General features: G+C 31.0%; 1 protein-coding gene across 1 annotated transcript in view; it reads right to left on the reverse strand.

The window, feature by feature from the left end:
- Positions 1-10,601: 10,601 nt before the first annotated feature.
- LOC143056427 (uncharacterized) overlaps positions 10,602-22,088 on the reverse strand; it is a 34,070-nt gene continuing 22,583 nt past the window's right edge. Inside the window, exons 19-26 of the mRNA XM_076229515.1 lie at positions 21,825-21,873; positions 20,715-20,846; positions 18,692-18,937; positions 17,511-17,685; positions 16,088-16,247; positions 14,626-14,882; positions 14,299-14,380; positions 10,602-10,730 (exon numbers count right to left, since the gene is read on the reverse strand). Coding sequence (XP_076085630.1) covers positions 10,631-10,730; positions 14,299-14,380; positions 14,626-14,882; positions 16,088-16,247; positions 17,511-17,685; positions 18,692-18,937; positions 20,715-20,846; positions 21,825-21,873 — 1,201 coding nt within the window. The 3' untranslated portion in view covers positions 10,602-10,630. The remainder of the gene's footprint in view (positions 10,731-14,298; positions 14,381-14,625; positions 14,883-16,087; positions 16,248-17,510; positions 17,686-18,691; positions 18,938-20,714; positions 20,847-21,824; positions 21,874-22,088) is intronic.

Below are 22,088 nucleotides of genomic sequence, written 5' to 3' on the forward strand. Positions count from 1 at the left end.
TGGTAAAACATGTAGAAAGGTAATTCCACGTAATGAGTAATATGATACTTTTAAGGAACTAGTATTGATATTGGATGTATTTAAAATATCTAGAAATAAGTTGATCCGGTATTGACAAATAACTAGCGTTCGGATAATAATATTTACAATTTTGTTTAAATCTTTCGATTTTAGTTAATAACACCATGAGTTATGAATGCCAACATAATGTAAAAAACATCAATAGAATAAATTTTCTACCCAATTGAATTAAGTGATCTCTTATGAATTGATGTTGCAAACTTCATTGTAGATTTATGAGAGAATGAAATACAATAACAAATATCTGAGACACAGTTTTGGAGGTCAAACTGTGTTGTGCAAGAATCTATAAAATATTTTGGGATGCTATGAATAACAAAGAAGCTAAATTCATTCAAGTATAGACATCACAATATGGCAACTAATTACATAACAATTAATGACGTAATAATTATGTCATAATGAAATTATCACAATTTGAAAGGTTAATCCTTCTTCTTTCTGTTGGTACCTCATTTATAAAATTTACAGAAAGATGAGTGGAATTACATCAGTTTAAAGATGTCTGATTGGAGATGAAAAATCTTTGTATTGTGCTATCTTAATTAGCACAATTTATTAAGCTTTGTAAAAACTCATTTACGTCGTTCGTGGCTAAATTATAACGTTTGTTAGCTCCAGTTCAAAGTTATTTCGGCTGGGTCAGCATATTTGGCATCTCAAAATCATTGAAATGCAATGCATGCAAGTAAAGGTAGAATCAATTTATACACATATATTGATAAATGAAATTATTGGTACATTTAAATCAACGGATGTAAACATTAGATGATTGCCTATTTTTAAACGTAACGAAACATATTCATTGAAGTTGAATGTTTCAGACGTTTCCTTTCTAAGGTTTCTGTTATTTATTTGAAAATATTTGGGTTTTTTTAAGCTAGTTGAAACATATATCAGCTTTCTTGTAGATTGTTTGAATCCTTAACAAAACGGTACTTTTTACTCGAATATCCTATTAATTATTTTTATAACAAACTGTGCGTGTTAAAGACCGTACCTTGACCCATGATTATCAACTTTGGTAAATTGTGACTTGGATGGAGAGTGGTCTCATTGGCACTCATACTACATCTCCCTATATCTTTTTACATAGGTAATTTACATTTTGAATATAAAGTACATACATTCACAGAATTTATGCATGGTAATCATCTATAGTAACAAAACAAACATTGCCATTGGTAGCGTCACATTAAATACATACTACACAATAAAGGGATGTAACGTTGTAAATTAAATGTTCTTACTTAAACATTAAGTCTTGGTAAAGGGTTACTAAAGAACTTAATTAATATTTTTAATTAATATCTATTTTCTAAAAATACATTTCTCCCCTAAATGTATATGATAAACATCGTGTTTGAATACATTGTTTTGTGTACAGTTAACCCACGGATACACAAGGCCTACTTTGACTATCGACTGCATGTAGACAAAACCTGACTTACACTGCATGTAAACATTTTGTTTTATCAATGGAACACAATTGTGTTTAGTCTACGTGTGAATAACACTGACACAACACCGAATATATGGCAGTGTAAAAAGTAAAATCACAAAAATACTGAACTCAGAGGAAAATCAATTCGGAAAGTCCATAATCACATGGCAAAATCAAATAACAAAACGCATCAAAAACGAATGGACAAGAACTGTCATATTCCTGACTTGGTACAGGTATTGGTGTAAGCACGTCTAAAAGTTCATTCAATATTTGAGGACATTGGTTTATCATTCATTTTTTGCTATAGAGTTGCTGCATACAAGAATGCTTTGAACCAATGTTTCATATTTGTAAATTGCTTGCAACTCTTTAAACGTTTTCCTAATATGGTAATCATTTTGCATCGTGCTGCTTGATCTCCGGTTTTCCATGTATAAGATATAAACTGTTTTCTTGTTGGCAACACTGTATCATGATGCTATATTAGGTTTTTTCCCTTCTTTTTTTTTGGGCTGTCGTAGTGTGATTAGTTAGTTTGGTTATCGAAGGGAAAGCTTTTTTTTATATTGGTAAATATTTATTAGTGGGACTTTTGTGGTGTTTGTTTTTCATCTTGATTAATATATCTGATTTTCTCATTTGCTTTTATATTAAGTCTAAAATCAATGATACACTTATGATTCCACAATTTGTTTTTGGAGTATATCTTTATTAAAAGCAAAAATATGGCAATGTATCTCTGATAGGCATTATAAAATAAATTTAAAAAATAAAAAATAAAAAAAAACTATGAAAATACTACAACAATTCCCTCGATATGTTTGACATCCGGAGAAATATTGTAAACATTCATGATAGTATGTATACAAAGTATAACCCATAAAAGAAGAAAAATATAAAAACAAATGGCAATGATAAAAACGACTAAGCTATAATAATAGTTGATTCAAAATTTGCATAAAAACAATGAAAATGTATTGAACTGTTGTTTGATCATGTTGATTTGATGATAGCCGGCAAATTAACAAATTGCATTGTTTGAAAAAAGTATGAGTAAAATAAAGTAATCATTTTAGATACTGTTAATTTATTATTGTTCGTTGAATATAAATTATTGTGGATATCGTGGTTTCTCAGTAATCACGAATTACAATGTACCATGAAATATAAAATTTCTATTAAATTGTAAGCAGACTTCGGCAAAAAACACGAAATCAAATATCCACTTAACTGAAAGTTTAACTTAATCTAGTCAAATTTGTACCCACGCAAACAAATCCTACACAGTACAAACCAAATAGTAACAGCCATCCTTCAAATTATCTAAAGTAACAATTTTTTGTAAGCCATATTAAAGGGGAATAAGCTTCCAAATTCATGATCACCTATTCCACTCAAAAACATTATAAAACGTCAATCCAAAATGCAAAAAAGTCGTTAAGAAAAAAATTACAAATCATGGACTCGCTATAATCATAATGTATAAAAACTTCCTTTGTATTCAAAGTCATAATAAACGAGTGACCGGTGAAAAATAATATTATTCCAATTCCTGAACCAATGCATACAAACATCATAAACTTAGTCTTCTGTGCACGATTTTGTTATTTTTTTCGCATAAATTTCGTAGAATCGTCAATTTTTTTTCAATCGGTCAGTGTTGTTGTGAACATATGGCAGGTAATTAAAGTTCGTGTTTTGAAGCCGAAGTTTAACGATTGTCACCCGTTGTCAACAATCAACAAAGCATGGATATTGAGCACGTGTTTAACATGTACAATCAGATAATAGTTTATTTTTAGAACATCCATGCTGATAACAAATGTATTAATGATTTTGTTACACTCAAAGTTGAATAAAAAAAATTAAAACAACAATGTTAATATGCTGCGTGTATGTTTAAGAAAATTACAGCTATCACAAAGCTGAACAAAAAAAAACAAGAAAAGCATATAAGAAACACGAATATGAATACAATAAAACCAACATTATAACTACAGACCTTAGGCTAATAAGTTCATCCATCTATCTCGTCATTTAGTTATATAAATTGATCAAACGTCAAAGAAAAAACATATACATACATACATATTATCAGCAATCTTGAATTAAAAAAAGTATGGAAATATCGATCAACATTGCTTTTTTTTATATTTCTGATAATGAAAACATAAACAAACGCAAAATATAACACACTATTTTATGTGTGAACAAAATAATTAAAACCCATCTTATTTCTCTTCAACATTATACTTGCATATCATGCTAATGTTTTATCGATGAAAATATTTCAGTTTGATAAAAACATGAATGACAGTTTAACATTTTTTTTTGCAATGGTTGAGGGTCTCAGCAAGCAAACACAATTACATATCTCACATTCGGAATAATTATCAAGATTATAACTACAATTCTTTATCATAACAGGGATTACAGCTTTAACTTGTTGTTTTTATTTTCCGTATTATTGTCATTCATTTGACATTCTTTTTTTCATTTCATTTTTGGCTTAAGTCGTCATTATATTGTACATATTTATTTCTTCGAACTTGAATAATTTTTTTTCCTTTGTGCATTTTACTATGTTTGTTGATTAATTGTGTTTCAAATTCTTCATTTTTTTTCACGTTTCTCAATACATTATGACAAATCATCTAAAATGATGTATTGACACTCCAATGCAAATTCAATACGGGAAATCCATAAAAACATCAAATGCTATCAATCAACAAAATAACTGCCATATTCCTTATTTAGTACAGAGTAAATAGTTCGTGAAAACTTGTTTAACAGGTAAATAAATCTCCGACGTATGTGGTTTGTATATCAAGATGAATAAGTTCACAAATAAGGATCCGGAGGTCTCATGGCAATAAAAAAAAGACAATTTTTAATCTATCATTTGGGGAAGGGAAAATTGAAAGATTGATACATATTACTGTTCTAGACTATATATTTGTGATCACAAAAGATCACCTTCCAACGAACGACGTCTACAAAAATTGGTCTGATTTCAGAATCGTAAATCAATCGTTATTATATGCATTTATATGATTACCAAAATTAAGTATCGGCCATGCTTATGTTTAAAAAGTTGTTAAATAGTAAAATGTGAGATAAAATTCAATTCAGTCTTTAAGATACAGCTTGGAGTACATTGACTATTTACCAACTATTTAATTTAATTGGTGAGAACAATCTTTAAACTGCTTAAACTACTTAAAAAGAAAAACAACATGTAATGATTACTTCAAATGCAGTTATGTTTACACATACAATAATATGTTTTTATAGGCATTGTTAATTGTAAATCAGTAGAATCCAGAACTTGGTATACATTAAACGTTAGTACTGGCAACAAAATATGTAAGTGCATAAAGAATTTGATTTGAACTCTGTGCTTCACCAGTTAATATTTGGTCCTGAAATATCAAAATAAAAATATGTGACAATGAACAATACGTTTATTGAAACATATGTTAGAACATTTGCACATCTTATAATTATAATTCTTGTGAATAGTTTTTTTTAATGTTTAATATCCAAATGTAGGTTCCTTTTGATGAAGGATTATGACGTCGTATAGCGTATGGCGTTGTTAAATTGAACATAATGCATAAATCCTACAAAAATGGATGTTTGATCTGAAATATATCCACAACTTAACTGTGCAGAACAAAAAGATAATTTCAAAATGTTAATTATCAATATTCAATTAATTATTGACATCAATGCATTAAAACAAAAATACCGTCGAACAAGTTAATACGCCCGAACAATATGGCTTATGGCAGACAGTGAATTAGGTTTATTTAGGTTAAAATTATATTGCATTCAATGTTATAGGATTTAATAACTTATTTGCATTTATTGTTCAAAAGTTACCGTTTGCAAATGTATATTTGTCGCTGTATCGATATCAATGAATGCATAGTTTCTTATGTTTGCTGCAATAGAATGAAATAAAATTAGTCAACATAATTTAACTTACTTCTAACATAATCATCTGATGACACAGACTGACTGTCAGAATCATTCTTATCCGACGATAAAAATCCAAATTGATAATCATCGTCCTCATCTTCCGTTTGGTCTTCAAAATTCTCCAGAGTCTTGGCAATTTTTGATAACTGGAGTAAAAGAAAACACATATATTACATACAAAATTATCAGTTAAACAGCGAAATTATAATACCGAGTGATTTTTAAAACATGTTGCATGTAGACAAGCGGCCTATCGAAGTGATCAGGTCGTCATTAATAAGACACTTCATCCTCTGGTCTATGGTCTATACAAAACAAAACGCCAACAGTACCAACTTGTAAACTTTCATGTGTTTTCTGCATTTCCCTATCTGTAGACTGGGTGAAACGTTTCAGACCTTTTGCATCGTCATTATGTTTGACGGAGTGACGTTACACTGCTGCTTAACCATTATGGAAAAAAAGTCGCTTACTAACCTAATTTAAATTCGCAGAGTCTTCACGCAGTCCTGTTTGACCATCATAATTCTTAAAATGTTTAGGAAGTACGAAGTATAAGTATACTCCACAACATGTATGAAGCATTTATTGAAAGATTAACGGTATTATTCAGTGTTATTTCATATCAGTAAAAAATTAGCTTCTCTTATTGGATAAAAAAGGGCCACATGACATTCAATATTCTTCAGTTATATATTTCATCGGTCATTAACAGAACAGACATACTAGAAAACCGGTCATAAACGGACTTGTTAACATGTTAATGCCCGGCGTGGTTTCTCTTGTAATGACCAGTGGGGCGTGGTTTCTCTGTTCAGTGAGATATCCCCTTACTAACACATTTTCCTATTTAATTTTTTATTTAAGTTGAACTATCTACCATATGTTTTTGTAAACTACAAAATTATAGGAAACTTGATTTAGTGTTCATTTACTGAAAAATTGCACTTAAATGAATGGCAGTTACTTGTAGTTACATGTATTACTTCGACTAGTCTTCACTCTTTATAGAAACCGTACAATAACTCGATTTGGAATTTGTAAAAACAGGGTTCCTCCATGAAATAAACATAATAGTAACTGAAGAACTGGTCGTAATCGTGATAAATAGACTACCCATAGGACAGTGGCATTGATCATGACTTCGCCTACAACATTATCACTGTCTAAGTCAATACCACTATACTGTGGGCAGTCCATTAATCACGATAATGACAAGTTGTTCAATAACTTTTATGCAATTTACAAGTAGGTTGTCTTTATATATACATGGTAAATGCAGAAATAAATATCTATATTATGTTTGAGTGAGGAATATCAAAACTTCATCAGTTAAAACAAATTTCATTTACGGAGGAAAACAACGATCAAGTATGTAAAGGGTTGATTGCCGGATTTTTTTCGGAAATGCATTTTTTTTCGTGCACACTTTGTTGTGTAATTACATGTATGTATAACTAAATCATTTTTATAAAATAGTAGTATACATTGTCAAGTATTATATCAAATGTCAGAGTGTTATTACACTTAACGTTGATGTAAACACAATGTCAGATTAAGGGTGACATATTTTCCATTTCGAAATAGAAACATTTTTTCACATCACAGGATTGTGCATGTAACTACATCTATTATACTTAAAGTAGGTGTTATGCCATTTTTCCTTTAAAGAATCGGCTCCCTCGGTATAGATCTTTACACAAAATGTCATTGTGCATTAACATATTTAATTAGAATTGTGATCACCTTGGCTTCCAATTTATTTGAATTAACTATCCAATGAACTTTTATGAATAATGTGGAGTCTCAAAAATCCTTAAAGGATTTTAGATGAGTAAACTTGCGTATGAAATATCAGACATGTATTAAACTACAAAATTGTCGACGGTCATATAACATTTGGGGTTCATCATTTAAATATAAACATTTTATATATATATGCGTTTGAACTGAATTAAAGATATATATATTATGAATATATTGCTAACAAAAAATGCATGTATGTAAATATGTCTGAAATGTACTAAATTATAATCCTGTTACATTTGATAACTATGTTTCCATGTTGTCAAAATTAAAAAAAAAATAATATTAAAAAATGAAATGTGTCAGTTGTTTTATCAAATAGATGGAATTTTATCCTTCAAAAAGTAGTATTTCTAAAACTATATTCAAACCATTATTGCGATAAAACTAGCCCATATCTTATTTCGAATTCCTCAGTTGTTTTATCAATATGATTTGTTGATTCGTAAGGGATTCATACAATTTTGACAACATCACGAACATGTCATATGTCAGTTTTTTACCCTCAAATGTATGCCTGTCAAATATTTTCTTTATAATAAATAAATTGTACGCCTTTCAATATGTTGTGATACAATGTCAACTTACGTTGATAAAGAATTGTGCGCTAAAAACAGGAAAAAAATAGTTTTCAGAAACTACTAATTTGCTACACATGTGTTAATAATAAAATAGAGGTTGTGATAAAGACTTTGCGTTGTCAGTTTATTTTCGATTTATGAGTTTGACTGTCCCTTTGGTATCTTTCGTCCCTCTTTTAAAATGTATAAAATATCTATACTTTTTAGAAATAAATGCCTGCTAACGTTCTCGGTTGGTGAAAATAAAAGGTTGTCATATACTTTTTTTTTAAATATTGACTTTCATTTAGTTTATGTATACATTTAGAAGAAAAAAGACCAAACGAAAAATAGAATGTAATACCAACCATTGTCTTTATTCCTTTCAACTTTTTATCCACATGCTGCATGTTTTCCATTATCTGAAAGAAGAGAAAACTATTGTGGCATATTTTTCTTTTGCTGATAACTTCCATTTAATTTTTTTCAAAGAATATTGTTTAAAGATTTAAATGAAATATTTCGTCACATTAACACATAAGTTTGTAGTTACTGTCATTCATACGGGAATCGTAACATCCATTGAAATTACCAAACTGTATTTATGGAAGTAGACCTTAAACAGAAAAATAACTCTAAAATCATCAGTACGTTAATGTCACCTGTTTTCATCAATATATACTAAGCTTCTCGGTTGCATAGATTATTTTAATCTGTTTAAGGTAAATGCTTTAAATTCATTGATGAAATTACAAAAGCATCATTGAATTAAAGAGTTATCTCCCTGAACCATTGTCTGCCCCCTTAATACAAATTATGATCAGTATAGAGAAGGCAAATTATTAATACTGTATGTTTTAAATTATTTGCAGCGATATACCCTGATTGTGTTGAAGCGATTGAAAACACAGACTGATTAATCAATTTAAGCATATTAATGTAATAATTTTGATTTGGTATAAATTAAAATTTAGAATTCAAGAGTGCTATCATACAAAGGCAATTGTTACAAAGTATCAAGCAGTACCATCGCAAACTATTATAAAATGCAACCGACAATTTTCCGATTTGTTTTAGTAGAATTTGTACTTTATCATACAAACATCAAAAAATAGTTAAGTTCTTAAATAATCCTTGCATTGATTTTATATTACAATATATGTTTTCAAACAAGATATGAATAATAAAAATCTAAAAAAATAATTATTTTATGACGTATCTGTTCCAGTAACCACATGTTCATATTGCAAAATATTAAAAATAGAAAGGTGAGATTCTCAACCAATTTACATACATGGCATGATACTAAGAGATCCAAGTAATTATACACCGTGTGATGAACAAGAATATGTTTAGTTTACCTTCTCATTTTGTTTGCCATTTTTTTCGTTCTGTTTGTCTTGTTTTTCGTTCTGTTTGTCTTGTTTTTTGCTGTTTGTATCCATTTGTCTCTGCAACATCTGTACGATAGAAATTGTCAAGTTTACTTTTTAAAATGTTATTGGATTTAGAACATATGCACAATCTTTTACAATTGAATTGCGTCACACAATGACATAAAAATTGAAGTTGAAGTAGAAAAAAATAAAAAGCTTGGAGTCAACTTGCATGCTAAAATGATAAATAATGAAAAATAAACAACAAAACTAAAAAGCATGTAAACGCTACTGTTGACATATCTCATCATCCTCATAGCTCGCCTTAGTTATATCAACAGTCACATTGTCTTCATTTAGATATAAGAAGATGTGGTGTTTGTGTTTGTACTGTTTATGTCTAGAAGCTATCTGTTATTGATGCTGATGAGTGAAGCTTATTTGAACTGTTATTGTTCTGTATGTCATGAAGTTGAACCCTTTTCTAAGCTTATCGGAGGGTTTGGCTCTATCAAATATGTTTAACCCGAGACAGTCTGTATGTTTGATTTTAAAGTCAGGAACCTATATTTCTGTTCATCATATTTAATATTCGTTCGCTTATTTTAATACACCTCAGACCTTTGATTTTCTTGTTTGAATTGTTTTACATTAAGAATTGTCAATATCTTTTCTAAAAAAGCTTTCTATCAGTTCATAAATATAACAGTATACATATCAGTTTAAAACATGGCTAAGATTATACATATCAGTTTAAAACATGGCTAAGATTATACATTGGATATATATCATAGTCCTAAAAAGAGTTGTGCTATTTAATCTAACATTTTGTGATAATTAATCTACATAAATTGTCCTCAAGAACGTTTTTTTTTTTGTAAACACCGAGTGAAGAATGAAGGGTTTGGTTGAAAACTTTGAGCAAAGCCTATATCCAATATTGGTTTTCAAAATATCGTTCTCTCTTTATCTCTCCTTCTTTGTTTATAGATAAAGGAAGATGTGGTATGAGTGCCAATGACACAACTCTCATTCCAAGTCACAATTTATATAAATGAACCATTATAGGTCAAGGTTCTGTCTTCAACACGGAGCCTAGGCTCACACCAAACAGCAAACTATAAAGGGTTCCAAAATTACTAGTGTAAAACCATTCAAACAGTTAAACCAACGATTCAATCTATATAAAAAACGAGAAACGAGAAACATTTATGAACCACATCAACAAACGACAACTACGGAATCAGATGTCCGACATAGGACATGTGCAAACAATTGCAGCGGGATCAAACGTTTTATGGTACCAAACCTTCTCCCGTTTCTAAAACGCTAACAGTAGCATAACATCACAACATAGAAATACACACTATAAAATATCAATTGAAATGACTTAACTCAATCAAAAAACGCAGTGACACAAATAAATTATAATTCATGTTTACCGTAATTCTGTCAACTTCAGAAAGGTCTATTTCCCTGAAAATGAATGTTATAGTAATCAGTCCTTCGTGATATCATCATAAACGTATCAAATTGGAACACTAAAAGAAATTCCCGGTTTGCTTGTAAAATTATGGAAATTCGACTATAGTTCCATAAATCAACGAGTGTATTTAATCTTAAGTGTATTTAATCTTAAAAAGGAACGTTTGTCAGTTGATATATATGCTATGTCGGGCATGTTGGTTGGTAGATGGGTTCATCGGACACACTTTTTAAACTAGGTACCCTAATAATGCTAGTGACCAAACTTCGTTGAATTTGTCTTGGCAGCTTCAGAAAAGAAGTTGTTTTTAAGATTACCATGTGAACGAAAAATTCGAAAACCATTTCAAATCATTACTATTGAAATAATATTTTGTAGATGAATGCTTGATCGTTTCATAATTCAAGGATATTTGAAGCTCGCCTTTTTATTTATATTTTGATGATTTAAATCATGCAACGGTCATTGAATGAACAGTAAGCTAAATATATGCGTCCGATGCAACCCCTGAGTGTCTCCCCATCAACACGAACGATTTTTTTTATTTTTTTTGGTGTTTTAACGAAACTTTTAAGCACCGGATTTAGACTATTTCATGGCGGCCAGTTATTATTGGTAGAGAAAGCTGGAGTGCCCGGAGAAAACCACAAACCTTCGATAAGAAAACTGACACTCCTAGTCAATAAAGATTAGAGTCGAGTGCACCCGCACAAGCGAGGTTCGAAATTACAAACTCAGTGTTGACTACTTAGACCACTCGGCCACAGAGGCCCTTCAACACAAACGATAAAGAGTCGTAGTATGTTTTTTTTAAATGTATTTAGTTGCTTTATTTGTCAAAGAAAAAATTATGAAAATTGTTTTAAATCGTGAAAAAGCTGAGTGCAACATGACATTTGTGTGTACTCTCGGGAACTAACAGTCCACTAGAAATGCTATCTTCATAAAGCCAATTAATTGGAAAATAACAGTAGATATTTAGCGCTTCTGAAGCGATTTCTTAAACAAACGCATAACAACACATTTTAAAGTTGATGATGCATAAGACCAGAAACAAGCTCTATGATGAAATGAAACCTAACACATGGCGACAGACATGTTGAATTATTTTCAGCATCAGCAATCAGAAAAAGAGGGGCGAAATATACCTGAGGAACAGTCAAACTCACAGATAAAAAATAAACTGACAACGCCATGGCTAGCAAAGGAAAAGACAAACGAACCAATAATAGTACAAAAGACACAACATAGAAAACTAAATAGTGAGCAACATGAACCCACCGAAAAAGCTGGGGCCGATTTAAGGTGCTCCGGAATTGTTACCAGATCCTGCTACACAAGTGGTACCCGTCGTGTTTCTCGTGCTACTACAAACCCGGTAAATAATCTAATCTAATATGCTACTGGAATACTCAAGTGATGACATGTGCAACCATTAATAGATGATGGTCAGGTATATATATATATATATATAGGCATTGTGTCAAATATTAATTCGAAAACTGGGATCAAAAAGTTAAGCTCGTTCAACATGTTAAAAATGTTTAAAGTCTCGACAAATAGAGTATATGTATCTAACAAGTTGATTTCAACTTAGTCCTCTCAAGAGTTAAATATTAACGTGTGAAAAAGTAACGCTTTACTGAATATCAGAAGGCTGATGTTCGTTAGAGTGATGATAGTATTTTATTTTTGTATTTCAATGACTAAAAATTAATAAGAAATGTACAGGTCATCTGTCATTGAAGAGTGTTCGTTGCTGTCTACGAATGTGTATATTATATGAGTAACTTTCTGTAACTGTCCTTTCGACGTTAATTAAATATTCTTGATAACAAAAGATAAAAACATAAAGAGGAGTCATACAAAAAATCAAAACATATTCTCATTTGTGTCCGTCGGTATCATTTTGTTTTTGTTTCTGTAATTAGTAATTACTTCAGTTTCATCATGCATATCTTTTATATCGTCATGTTATTAAATTTACTGTTTGCAGAAGTATAAAATGTTCTAAATAATAAGGATATTCTTATCCCAAGCAGAAATCACTAGCCGTATTTGGCACAACTTTTTTGAACCTTTGATTATCAGTGCTGTAAAACTTTGTACTTGTTTTGACTTTCATACTTATGTATCTGGGCGTCACTTGTAAGTTTTGTGTGGACGACACGCACTTTTAACGTATCAAATTTTAAATCTGTGCCTTTTGTTAGCTATTATTTGTGTGTTTCTTTGTTTAATATGTTCTCCTATGTATTTGTCTAACATGTTCTTCTATGTATTTGTATTGTATTCCTGTAATGTCATGTTGTCATTTTAATGTTATATTTAACATTGTCATAAAAAGCGGGAGGTTTGGCATGCAACAACACCAGGTTCAACCAACCATTTGTTTCTTTTTAAAAAAAATGTCCTGTACCAAGTCAGGAATATGGCCATTGTTATCATGTTTTACAAATTTCCTGTTTACAAAACTTTGAATTTTTCGAAAAACTAAGGATTTTCTTATCCCAGGCATAGATAACCTTAGCCGTATTTGGAACAACTTTTTGGAAATTTTGGACCCTCAATGCTCTTCAACTTTGAACTTGTTTGGTTTTACACATATTTTGATATGAGCGTCACAGATGAGTCTTATGTAGACGAAACGCGCGTCTGGCGTACTAAATTATAATCCTGGTACCTTTCATAATTATGTACACCACTGGGTCAATGCCACTGCTGGTGGACGTTTCGTATCGAGGGTATCACCAGCCATGTAGTCAACATTTCGGTGTTGACATGAATATCAATAATGTGATCATTTTTTTACAAATTTCCTGTTTACAAAACTTTGCATTTTTCGAAAAACTAAGGATTTTCTTATCACAAGCATAGATAACCTTCGCCATATTTGGCACAACGTTTTGGAAATTTTGTACCCTCAATGCTCTTCAACTTTGAACTTGTTTGGCTTGATACATATTTTGATATGAGCGTCACTGATGAGTCTTATGTAGACTAAACGCGCGTCTGGCGTACTAAATTATAATCCTGGTACCTTTGATAACCAATTATATTATAGTTCGTTACTATGAGTGTTATATTTTAACGTTGTGTTTCTGTTGTGTCGTTTGTTTTCTCTTATATTTGTGTTTGAATTGACATTGCTATAAGACGTGTCACGGTACTTTTCTACCCAAAATTCATGTATTTGGTTTTGATGTTATATTTGTTATTCTTATCGGATTTTGTCTAATGCTTAGGTCGTTTTTGTGTGTGTTACATGTTAATGTTGTGTGTCGTTGTTCTTCTCTTATATTTGATGCATTTCCCTCAGTTCCAGATTTAGTTTTTTCCATCGATTTACGAGTTTTGAACAGCGATATACTACTGTTGCCTTTATTTACCCGGATTGTTTTTTTTTTTTTTTTTTTTTTTTTATCTCAATCGGTTTCTGAACAACGATATACTTATGTTGCCTTTATCTAATTAAAAACTCATTAGAAGAATACTTTATTTTTTTTGGTAGTATTTATTCATTTAAAATTTAAAAAAAAATAGTAATTGTTTATTTACCCTTTTGCTTTTAGTGCTCCATTGCCCTCTGCTTCTTTTGTTGTTTTCAGCTTCAAATCAAAATTTGTATTGTACAAAAAAACTGAAATTATATAAAGCAAGTGCATTTAAATATAAACTACTTGTGTGTTTTATAGTTTCATATATTTCCAAAATGATAAACAAAATAATGATGCATTGTGAATCAAATCGCACTTATTAACTAGACATACTTATAACCTTGGATAACTTGCATTAGATATGCATGAACTAGATTTTAACTGTGTCAGTATTTTCTTCAATATCAAAGAGTATATTTCAAAACGATTGCAACAATTTACATATTACCTCTAACAAACATAGGGCGATGATTAAGGGTTATTGTATCCCTTTTTCCAGAACCCTGGTCCCGAAATATTTTATAAATTTTTCCACACAAATGGGGACAACTGAACCAAAATATGGCATGCACGATTGTTGCTGGCAGTACAAGTAGTTGAAGATGTACTGGAAAAACTGTCTTGATGCTGTATTCTTCAAGGAAGTCAGTCTGAATTTGCGCCCAGTAAAACTCAGATTCTTTATGAACTTTTTGAAATGTATCACTGAAAGAAAGAAAAAAGTTAGCATTTTTGTGTAACAACTCGTCAATCTGTTCGTACGTTCAAATGAGTTTCCGTCTCTAACAAAACGTTGCCGCACTTTAATTCTTTGAAACTGCTATCCCAACTGCTAATAATTATAAAGCACAGATGTAACTTAAAATTTAATTGCGTAATTTCTACTGTTCTTCATGTTACCCCTATGTACTAGTATATACAAGCGGTGACATTATATATATATGTTCAATGCGCAAATTCTCTTTTTATTTCATAATGGAGAAAATAACGTATGTTTTCTTTTTTTTCGAAACGTTAGTTTAACAGAAATAAACGATAATCATAGGTTTTATAAGGAAACAAAATACTCATATATTTTATAAAATCATAATTGATGTTTAGAAGATATAAATAGTGAAATCAATGTGTGTTTGTGTTTAATCATATATCACTTGCAGCCTTCAACATGTTCAAGACATATTGACTCTACATTAAGTTTTCTTCAAATCAGAAGACAAGGGTTATTTCTGATCCTACAAGCTTTTTTATAATTCATCAGTAAATAAAGGCAACAGTAGTATACCGCTGTTCAAACTCATAAATCCATGGACAAAAAACAAAATCGGGTAACAAACTTAAACTGAGGGAAACGCTTTAAATATAAGAGGAGAACAACGACACAACACTACAATGTAACACACACAAAAACGGACCAAGCATCAGACAAAATCCCACGAGAATAAAAAAAATAACATCAAAACCAAATAGATGAATTTGGGATAGACAAGTAGCGTGACACGTCTTATCGCAATGTGAATGTACACTCAAAAATAAGAGAAAACAAACGACGCAACTTTAAAATGTAAAATGTTAAAATTACGTTCTTTTTATTCGCTGTATATTACAATTGTTATTTGATAATTGTTTTGTAATGCCAAACCATGTTATGTAAAGACAACCTATCATCAAGTAAAAATAAACCTACAGAACGTTATATCAGTTTTTGGTATAAGGCAGCGGTGGCGCTCCATACTCTGGTGGAAGTTTGTTCTATTTGTAATCATACCACATCTTCCTGTGTTGATATTGGAAAAATCTATCATCCTTGATAAAACACACTGCCTAAATAATTTTTAATTAAAATAAACAAATCAACTTGATTCTTTGGCACTTTTAATATATTTAAATTAAGTAGTGCGTTATACATTTACCTGTACATAGCTATCAACAGATTCAGGAGTAAGATTACTGCTATTAATCCGTAGAGGGCTTTCAAGTAAGGCGTAAGGTATACACCAAGCTTTGCAGGACATCTCGGTACATCAGTATTTTCATAAACTGTTCGGTTAAATGTGCAGTGCGGTTCAGATACTGAAATAAATTAAATGAATTGTTAAAGGCATTCATAAGAAGCCATCATATTTGGTAATTGTTTGGTAATACAGTCCAAAATAATGTGTGCTTCTTAAAATTCTGTATTGGATCTTATTATTGTACTTTTTTTTTAAAAGTTATATGAATTGATACCAGTTGTTCCCCAACCGTCTTACGAAGACATACTTGTGGTTTGTTTCCCTTAGGTATAGTATGATTGTAAAGAAGAGCAAATTGAATGTACACAAGATATCAGACAGGAGATGTTTGTAATGTTTGAAATTTTATAGGAATAAGTCAGTTTTCGACCCTTCCCTATTTTTCTGAAAGATAACCATTTGTTGATTATATCCCATGTAAGTTTACGAGAAAATGATCCACATGGCACCTTTACACATTTATCAATTGAGATGTACACTTTAGTCATTGATTGAATATCACTAAATACTATTAAACACAAATAATATTTTATATATGCAATATGCAAATGTTTTCTTCATATAACATAATACCAATTGATCTATTCCACTGAAATAGTGAAATAGTAATATATAATGTCAATATTTTAAGTGAAATTGAAAACGATGTGCGAAAACGGCAAATTATGCGAAAGACTATCTTTTTTTCCTCAAGTGTTTCGAGTGATAGATTGTTAAAATGAGGATGTTTCTTCAAATACGAAATACTGTTTCTAGCTTAATGCTGTTCGATTTTAATTTTAATACTTTTGTTCACAACAATAATACATTGTAGAAAAGCTAGCCTCAACTGAGGTTCAACCCACCATATATTCTTAAAGTGTCCTGTACCAATTCAGGAAAATGGCAGTTGTTATTTTATAGTTCGTTTCTGTGTGTTGAATTGTTGTTTTTAGTTAACTTCATTGTTTCTGTTGCTTCGTTGTTTTCCTCTTATAGTTGACGTGTTTCCCTCGGTTTAAGTTTGAAATCCGGATTTGTTTTTTTCTTAATCGATTTATGACTTTCGAACAGCAGTGTACTACTTTTGCCTTTATTTTGTAATGAAGTTGAATTCATTTCTATAGGTTATGATCTTTGATGGCATCGAAAGTATTGTTTTCTTATTGTTCTTATGCTTCGATTTATTTCTAGAACACGCAATTGCTTAATTTTTGTTCATTATCATGTTATTTCAAAGTAGAGGCAACATAATGACCGATGGTTAAATTTGTGCAAATACTGGCTGTAAAACCAGTTTTTCGCCTTTATAGATCAACACATACTTGTTATCATCACTTACGTGTGACACTATCTAGATTAAGTTCTCCAAATAACATCCAGTAACCATTTTGTATTATCTTTTCAATCTGAAGCCAGCTTAACTCAGAATTAGGATACAAAAGTGCATAAAAAGATATGTTGTAACACATCATTATGACTGCCATTATAATCATGAAGGAAACAGTATCTCGAGCCTGCAATAAAGACGATACTGTAAAATATATCATGGCACATTTTTTTAACCATTGTCTTGTGCTAAAGATAGTACAATGTATTTAGAGCTCGGAAGAATGTGTACCCAAACATTCCTTCTACATGAACCTGTCCAATGACAAAAGCTCGCTAACCAATATATGTCATTGTTCGCTCTTAACAAAATATTGTAATTGCTTGTTTTTTTGTTTATTCTTTGAAAAACAAATGGAGCCGTTGATGAACTCTTTCAGAAAGTTTAAAAAACTGTATATATTGAAGTGTTTTGTAGCTTACTATACGATACAGATTGTGCACACTGTTGCGGTAATACGAATATTTGTAGTTGCTTATATCGGCATCATTTAGTCTGTGGAAGAACACTTTTTTCAACATAAGGTAGAGTGTTCTTTTTGACAACTCCGGTAGACTCCACACTCATATACTTAAAACACTGCAAAATTAACAAAGTGCTGAAAACTACGTCAAACAGTTATCAATAAGTCAATGAATGGTATGGAACCGATGAAAATGTACCTCTGACAAATAGAGAAGAGTACATCACGTGTGTTATATACTTTAGTTTGAACACATACATCTTTTCTATTGGGCATTGTTTCACCTAATTAGTGAGTTAAGGTGAATGAAACAAAGAAAGCATTATAACACAATTTTGAATTACTATTACCTTTTGACTGTGTGTCGGAAATCAACAAAATGTGTGCATCGAAATTTAAAAAGAGGAAAACGATATCTTCCTCCACAAGCTAACCGCCGGATTAGCATAGCCAATTGACAACACCAGTGTTAGTTAAAACATCAAAATATAAATTGCAAAAGCTAGAATATAGCTAGAATTGTTAGAATTGATATTATAAGTGCACTGTCAGATTTGTACAATAACTAAAGCAGCTTTGATGAGTGTAAAACACAATCGAGTAGTACTTTTTCGTATGGTATAAGATTGAACAATTTGAAGTGTCATTATATATCAATTGAAATCCATACCATTTTTCGTATCATGACTAACTTTGGTCCTAACATTGCTGACATGCAGAACAGATTTAAAATTCTTATTGATAAGAAAATAAATGCTGCCACCAACAAAACTTTGGATGCATCTCGACACCGGGGTCCTTGGCATGACTTTATCAACATTCCAGAAGCATAAACTATTATTGACAGCCAATCTAATTGGTTCCAACAATCACTAGCATAACTCTTCCATTTTTTTCTTATTATAGAAACGATGAGCTTAAATAACATAAAAAAAAACATTCAACATTTATTATTTTTTTCAAATACATAGACATGGTTTTATTTTCCTACCAAACATTTATTTCAATACATTTTTGTTTACATTACCGTGAAATCAATATATCTAGTGTCAGTTTCTTGTCATGTGAGAGAAGAATGACGTCCAACATGAACGCAATTGCCTGGTACAAGTAGAACACACACAATATGTATGAAAAAGTTGTGATTAAAAGAGTAAAAACATATTCAAATGGCGAATTTCAGAAAAAAAAACTTTCAACATGAATATATAAAATTTTAAGAACATAGAAATAGAACATGTTTTAATTCGAGTCTATATTAAACGTCCATTTGAATATATCAGAACTGGATAGTTTAATGGTATTATTATGTTGCATTTCGTATACCAGTAGCCAATAAAAGTAAAATAACAACAATACCGAACTCCAAGGACAATTCTAAACAGTAAGTCCCTGAGAAAAAAAGTGCATTCTATAAACAAAAACAAAAAACAAGAAAAATCAAAACAAGAAGCACCTTGAGAAAGTAAATGCTTCCGAAAAAGAATCCATGACAAACATACACACGTATAGCATCAACAGAAGGAGGATCTTCAAACTATGTACAACAAGGCTTTTCCATCAAAAGTTCATTTTACAATACATGAATATGCTGGCGTAGACTAAAGAATAAACTATTCACATTTCAAATCCTGTGTCCAACTACGAGTAGATTAATCATGTTACATAGAATATAAGCATATATAGGGGCTTAAACACATACAATACATGTATATCAAGGGACATTATACAGACCACAAAGGTTCAAAATGTATCGTCTGTATACATATTTATGTAACGTTCAATGTTCCCGAATTATAAGTTGTCACTACACCGTTTCGGCTTATAAATGAATCGTTCAAAAACACAACAAATATTAGTTTATTTTATATGTATTTTTTTCGACAATTGCACAGCATTTTGCAATGAGTGAAAAATGACAAAATTACGTTTACAATTCAGTGTAGTACACCATTTTCATTTAATAAATGCATTTCACCCTTGTAGAAGTCACGTGTCCAAAGGGACACTGAACCGAATGTTGGTTTACGGAAATTATACTGTACGTTAAACCAAATTATACATTATTTAACAACAGAAGTCGGTTTTACAAAAAAACCTTACGACTAAGATTGATCGTTAGTCATGGACAATTCAGTATGCTATCGACCAATCTTTGTGAAATCGACTCCAGAATTTTAATGTAAACGATGTTTCTAATATCATATGAACATATTTATTGAGACTACATATATGTGAGGAAATTAGTTACTCCGTGAGATTAATTCATTTATCTAGTCGAATTTAAAACAGGTAGGATCGCTTCATATCTTCTTTTTATAGTCGACATCAACGAATATTTTGATATTCCAAACTATGAAGCCTTTCTCCTCATCCGTACAGAGCATCAATACTAACCTCGGTTCGGTGGCATTTACATGTGCTTCGTATGTCTGAAATTAGTATTGTGAGCAATTGTTTGTTGACTTTTGTTTGTCTTTTCTGTATTTTGTTTTAGGCGTTATTGGTCGTGTTTCTGAATGTTATTTTTTTCGAATTACATATTTAAAAAAAAAGCTTTCTATTTTCTCTTTCGAGTTTTCATTCTAATATACTTTTGTTTTTTTAGAAACCGTCTACCAATATTTTTCGCTGAATAACGTAGAATTGCTGAAGCATAGATGAGTTATAAAAATAAGTATTTAACAAATAACCTGCTTGGTTTCATCCACAAAGAAGCTGACCATCCATACTATTATAAAATAGTCCGAATAGGTAATTCTGTCATCACTGTAGTCAAACAACAGCATGTATGCATATGCAGTATTGAGCGTTAAGAAGCCAAACTGCAACATAAATCAAGAGATAAATCTGAATGCAGAACATGTAAATCCTGTCAATCATTACCATAATTATAACATACGAATCCAACTAAGTAATGTGTGTTACAAATGATAACGTTCTACTTTTCCACTACAAATGCTTAATGAGAACAAAAACCACTAACACGACCAGAAGACATTATCATGATTATAAGGCAATGTTAAAACAGCATAAAAGCTCAAATCCTTTTTTTAATTTAGAGTCGTATTGGATAAAAGCATTGAAAGATGTGATTGATTTGCTCTAGTGTTATACAGTCTGTGGAATGTAAGTTCGATCAATCCCAGACAAAAATACAAGAAACTAAAACAGGGGCCAAAGATACCAGAGGGAAAGTCAAACTCATAGATTGAAAATAAACTGACAATGCCATGGCTACAAAATTTTGCAGAAAACAACAGACAAATAATAGTACAGAAGAAAAAACTAAAGACTAAGCAACACGAACCCTATCAAAAACTGGGGTATATCTCAGGTGCTCCTGAAGAATAAGTAGATCCTGCACTACAAACGACTGAAAATAGCACAGTTACTTTAAAATATAAGAGAGCCATAGTGTAGTTGTTAGCGCATCGGACTTCTAACACAAAGGCTCCTGCTTCGATCCCCGTTCCGTTGAGAAAATGTCAGGTTCTTAATTTTCGGTTGTCTCTTGACACAATTTGCGAGTATGATCTTGAGAAACGTTGATTGTCCGCCAAATGAGGACGATAAATGGCTGACTCGTATAAAGAGTGAGCCATATCTCTTGCACGTAAAATACACCCTTGTAGATTTCGAAAGAGAGCAGGCTAAAACTCATACCCGGAAAGTCGAAATAGGTTAATCGAAGTTGCAATAACTTGTTTCCGAATCCATTATAAATAAATATTTTTGAACTAAAGGTAATGCTTTAAAGTACTGAATTGGTCTACAGAAATGTAAAATATGAATTGTCATACCATTTGCAAGGACACTTTCATGAACGGAAGGTTATACTTCTTGTAAAACCTGAAATAATTAAATGACAGTGTTAATCTTTCTTATAATTGTTAAACAATAAGTCGAAAACAAACTGACAACGCCATCCAAAGCAAAAAGAAAAACACAGAGATAAACAACATTATATATATCACAACTGTGAAAACCTAAGATTGAGAATTGAGAAAAACGAAACCCTTCCCTCCGAGAGAAACCTGCTTCACAAATGAAACCCGAGATATTGT

Source organism: Mytilus galloprovincialis, chromosome 13, assembly GCF_965363235.1.
Source record: "Mytilus galloprovincialis chromosome 13, xbMytGall1.hap1.1, whole genome shotgun sequence".
NCBI lineage: Eukaryota > Metazoa > Mollusca > Bivalvia > Mytilida > Mytilidae > Mytilus > Mytilus galloprovincialis.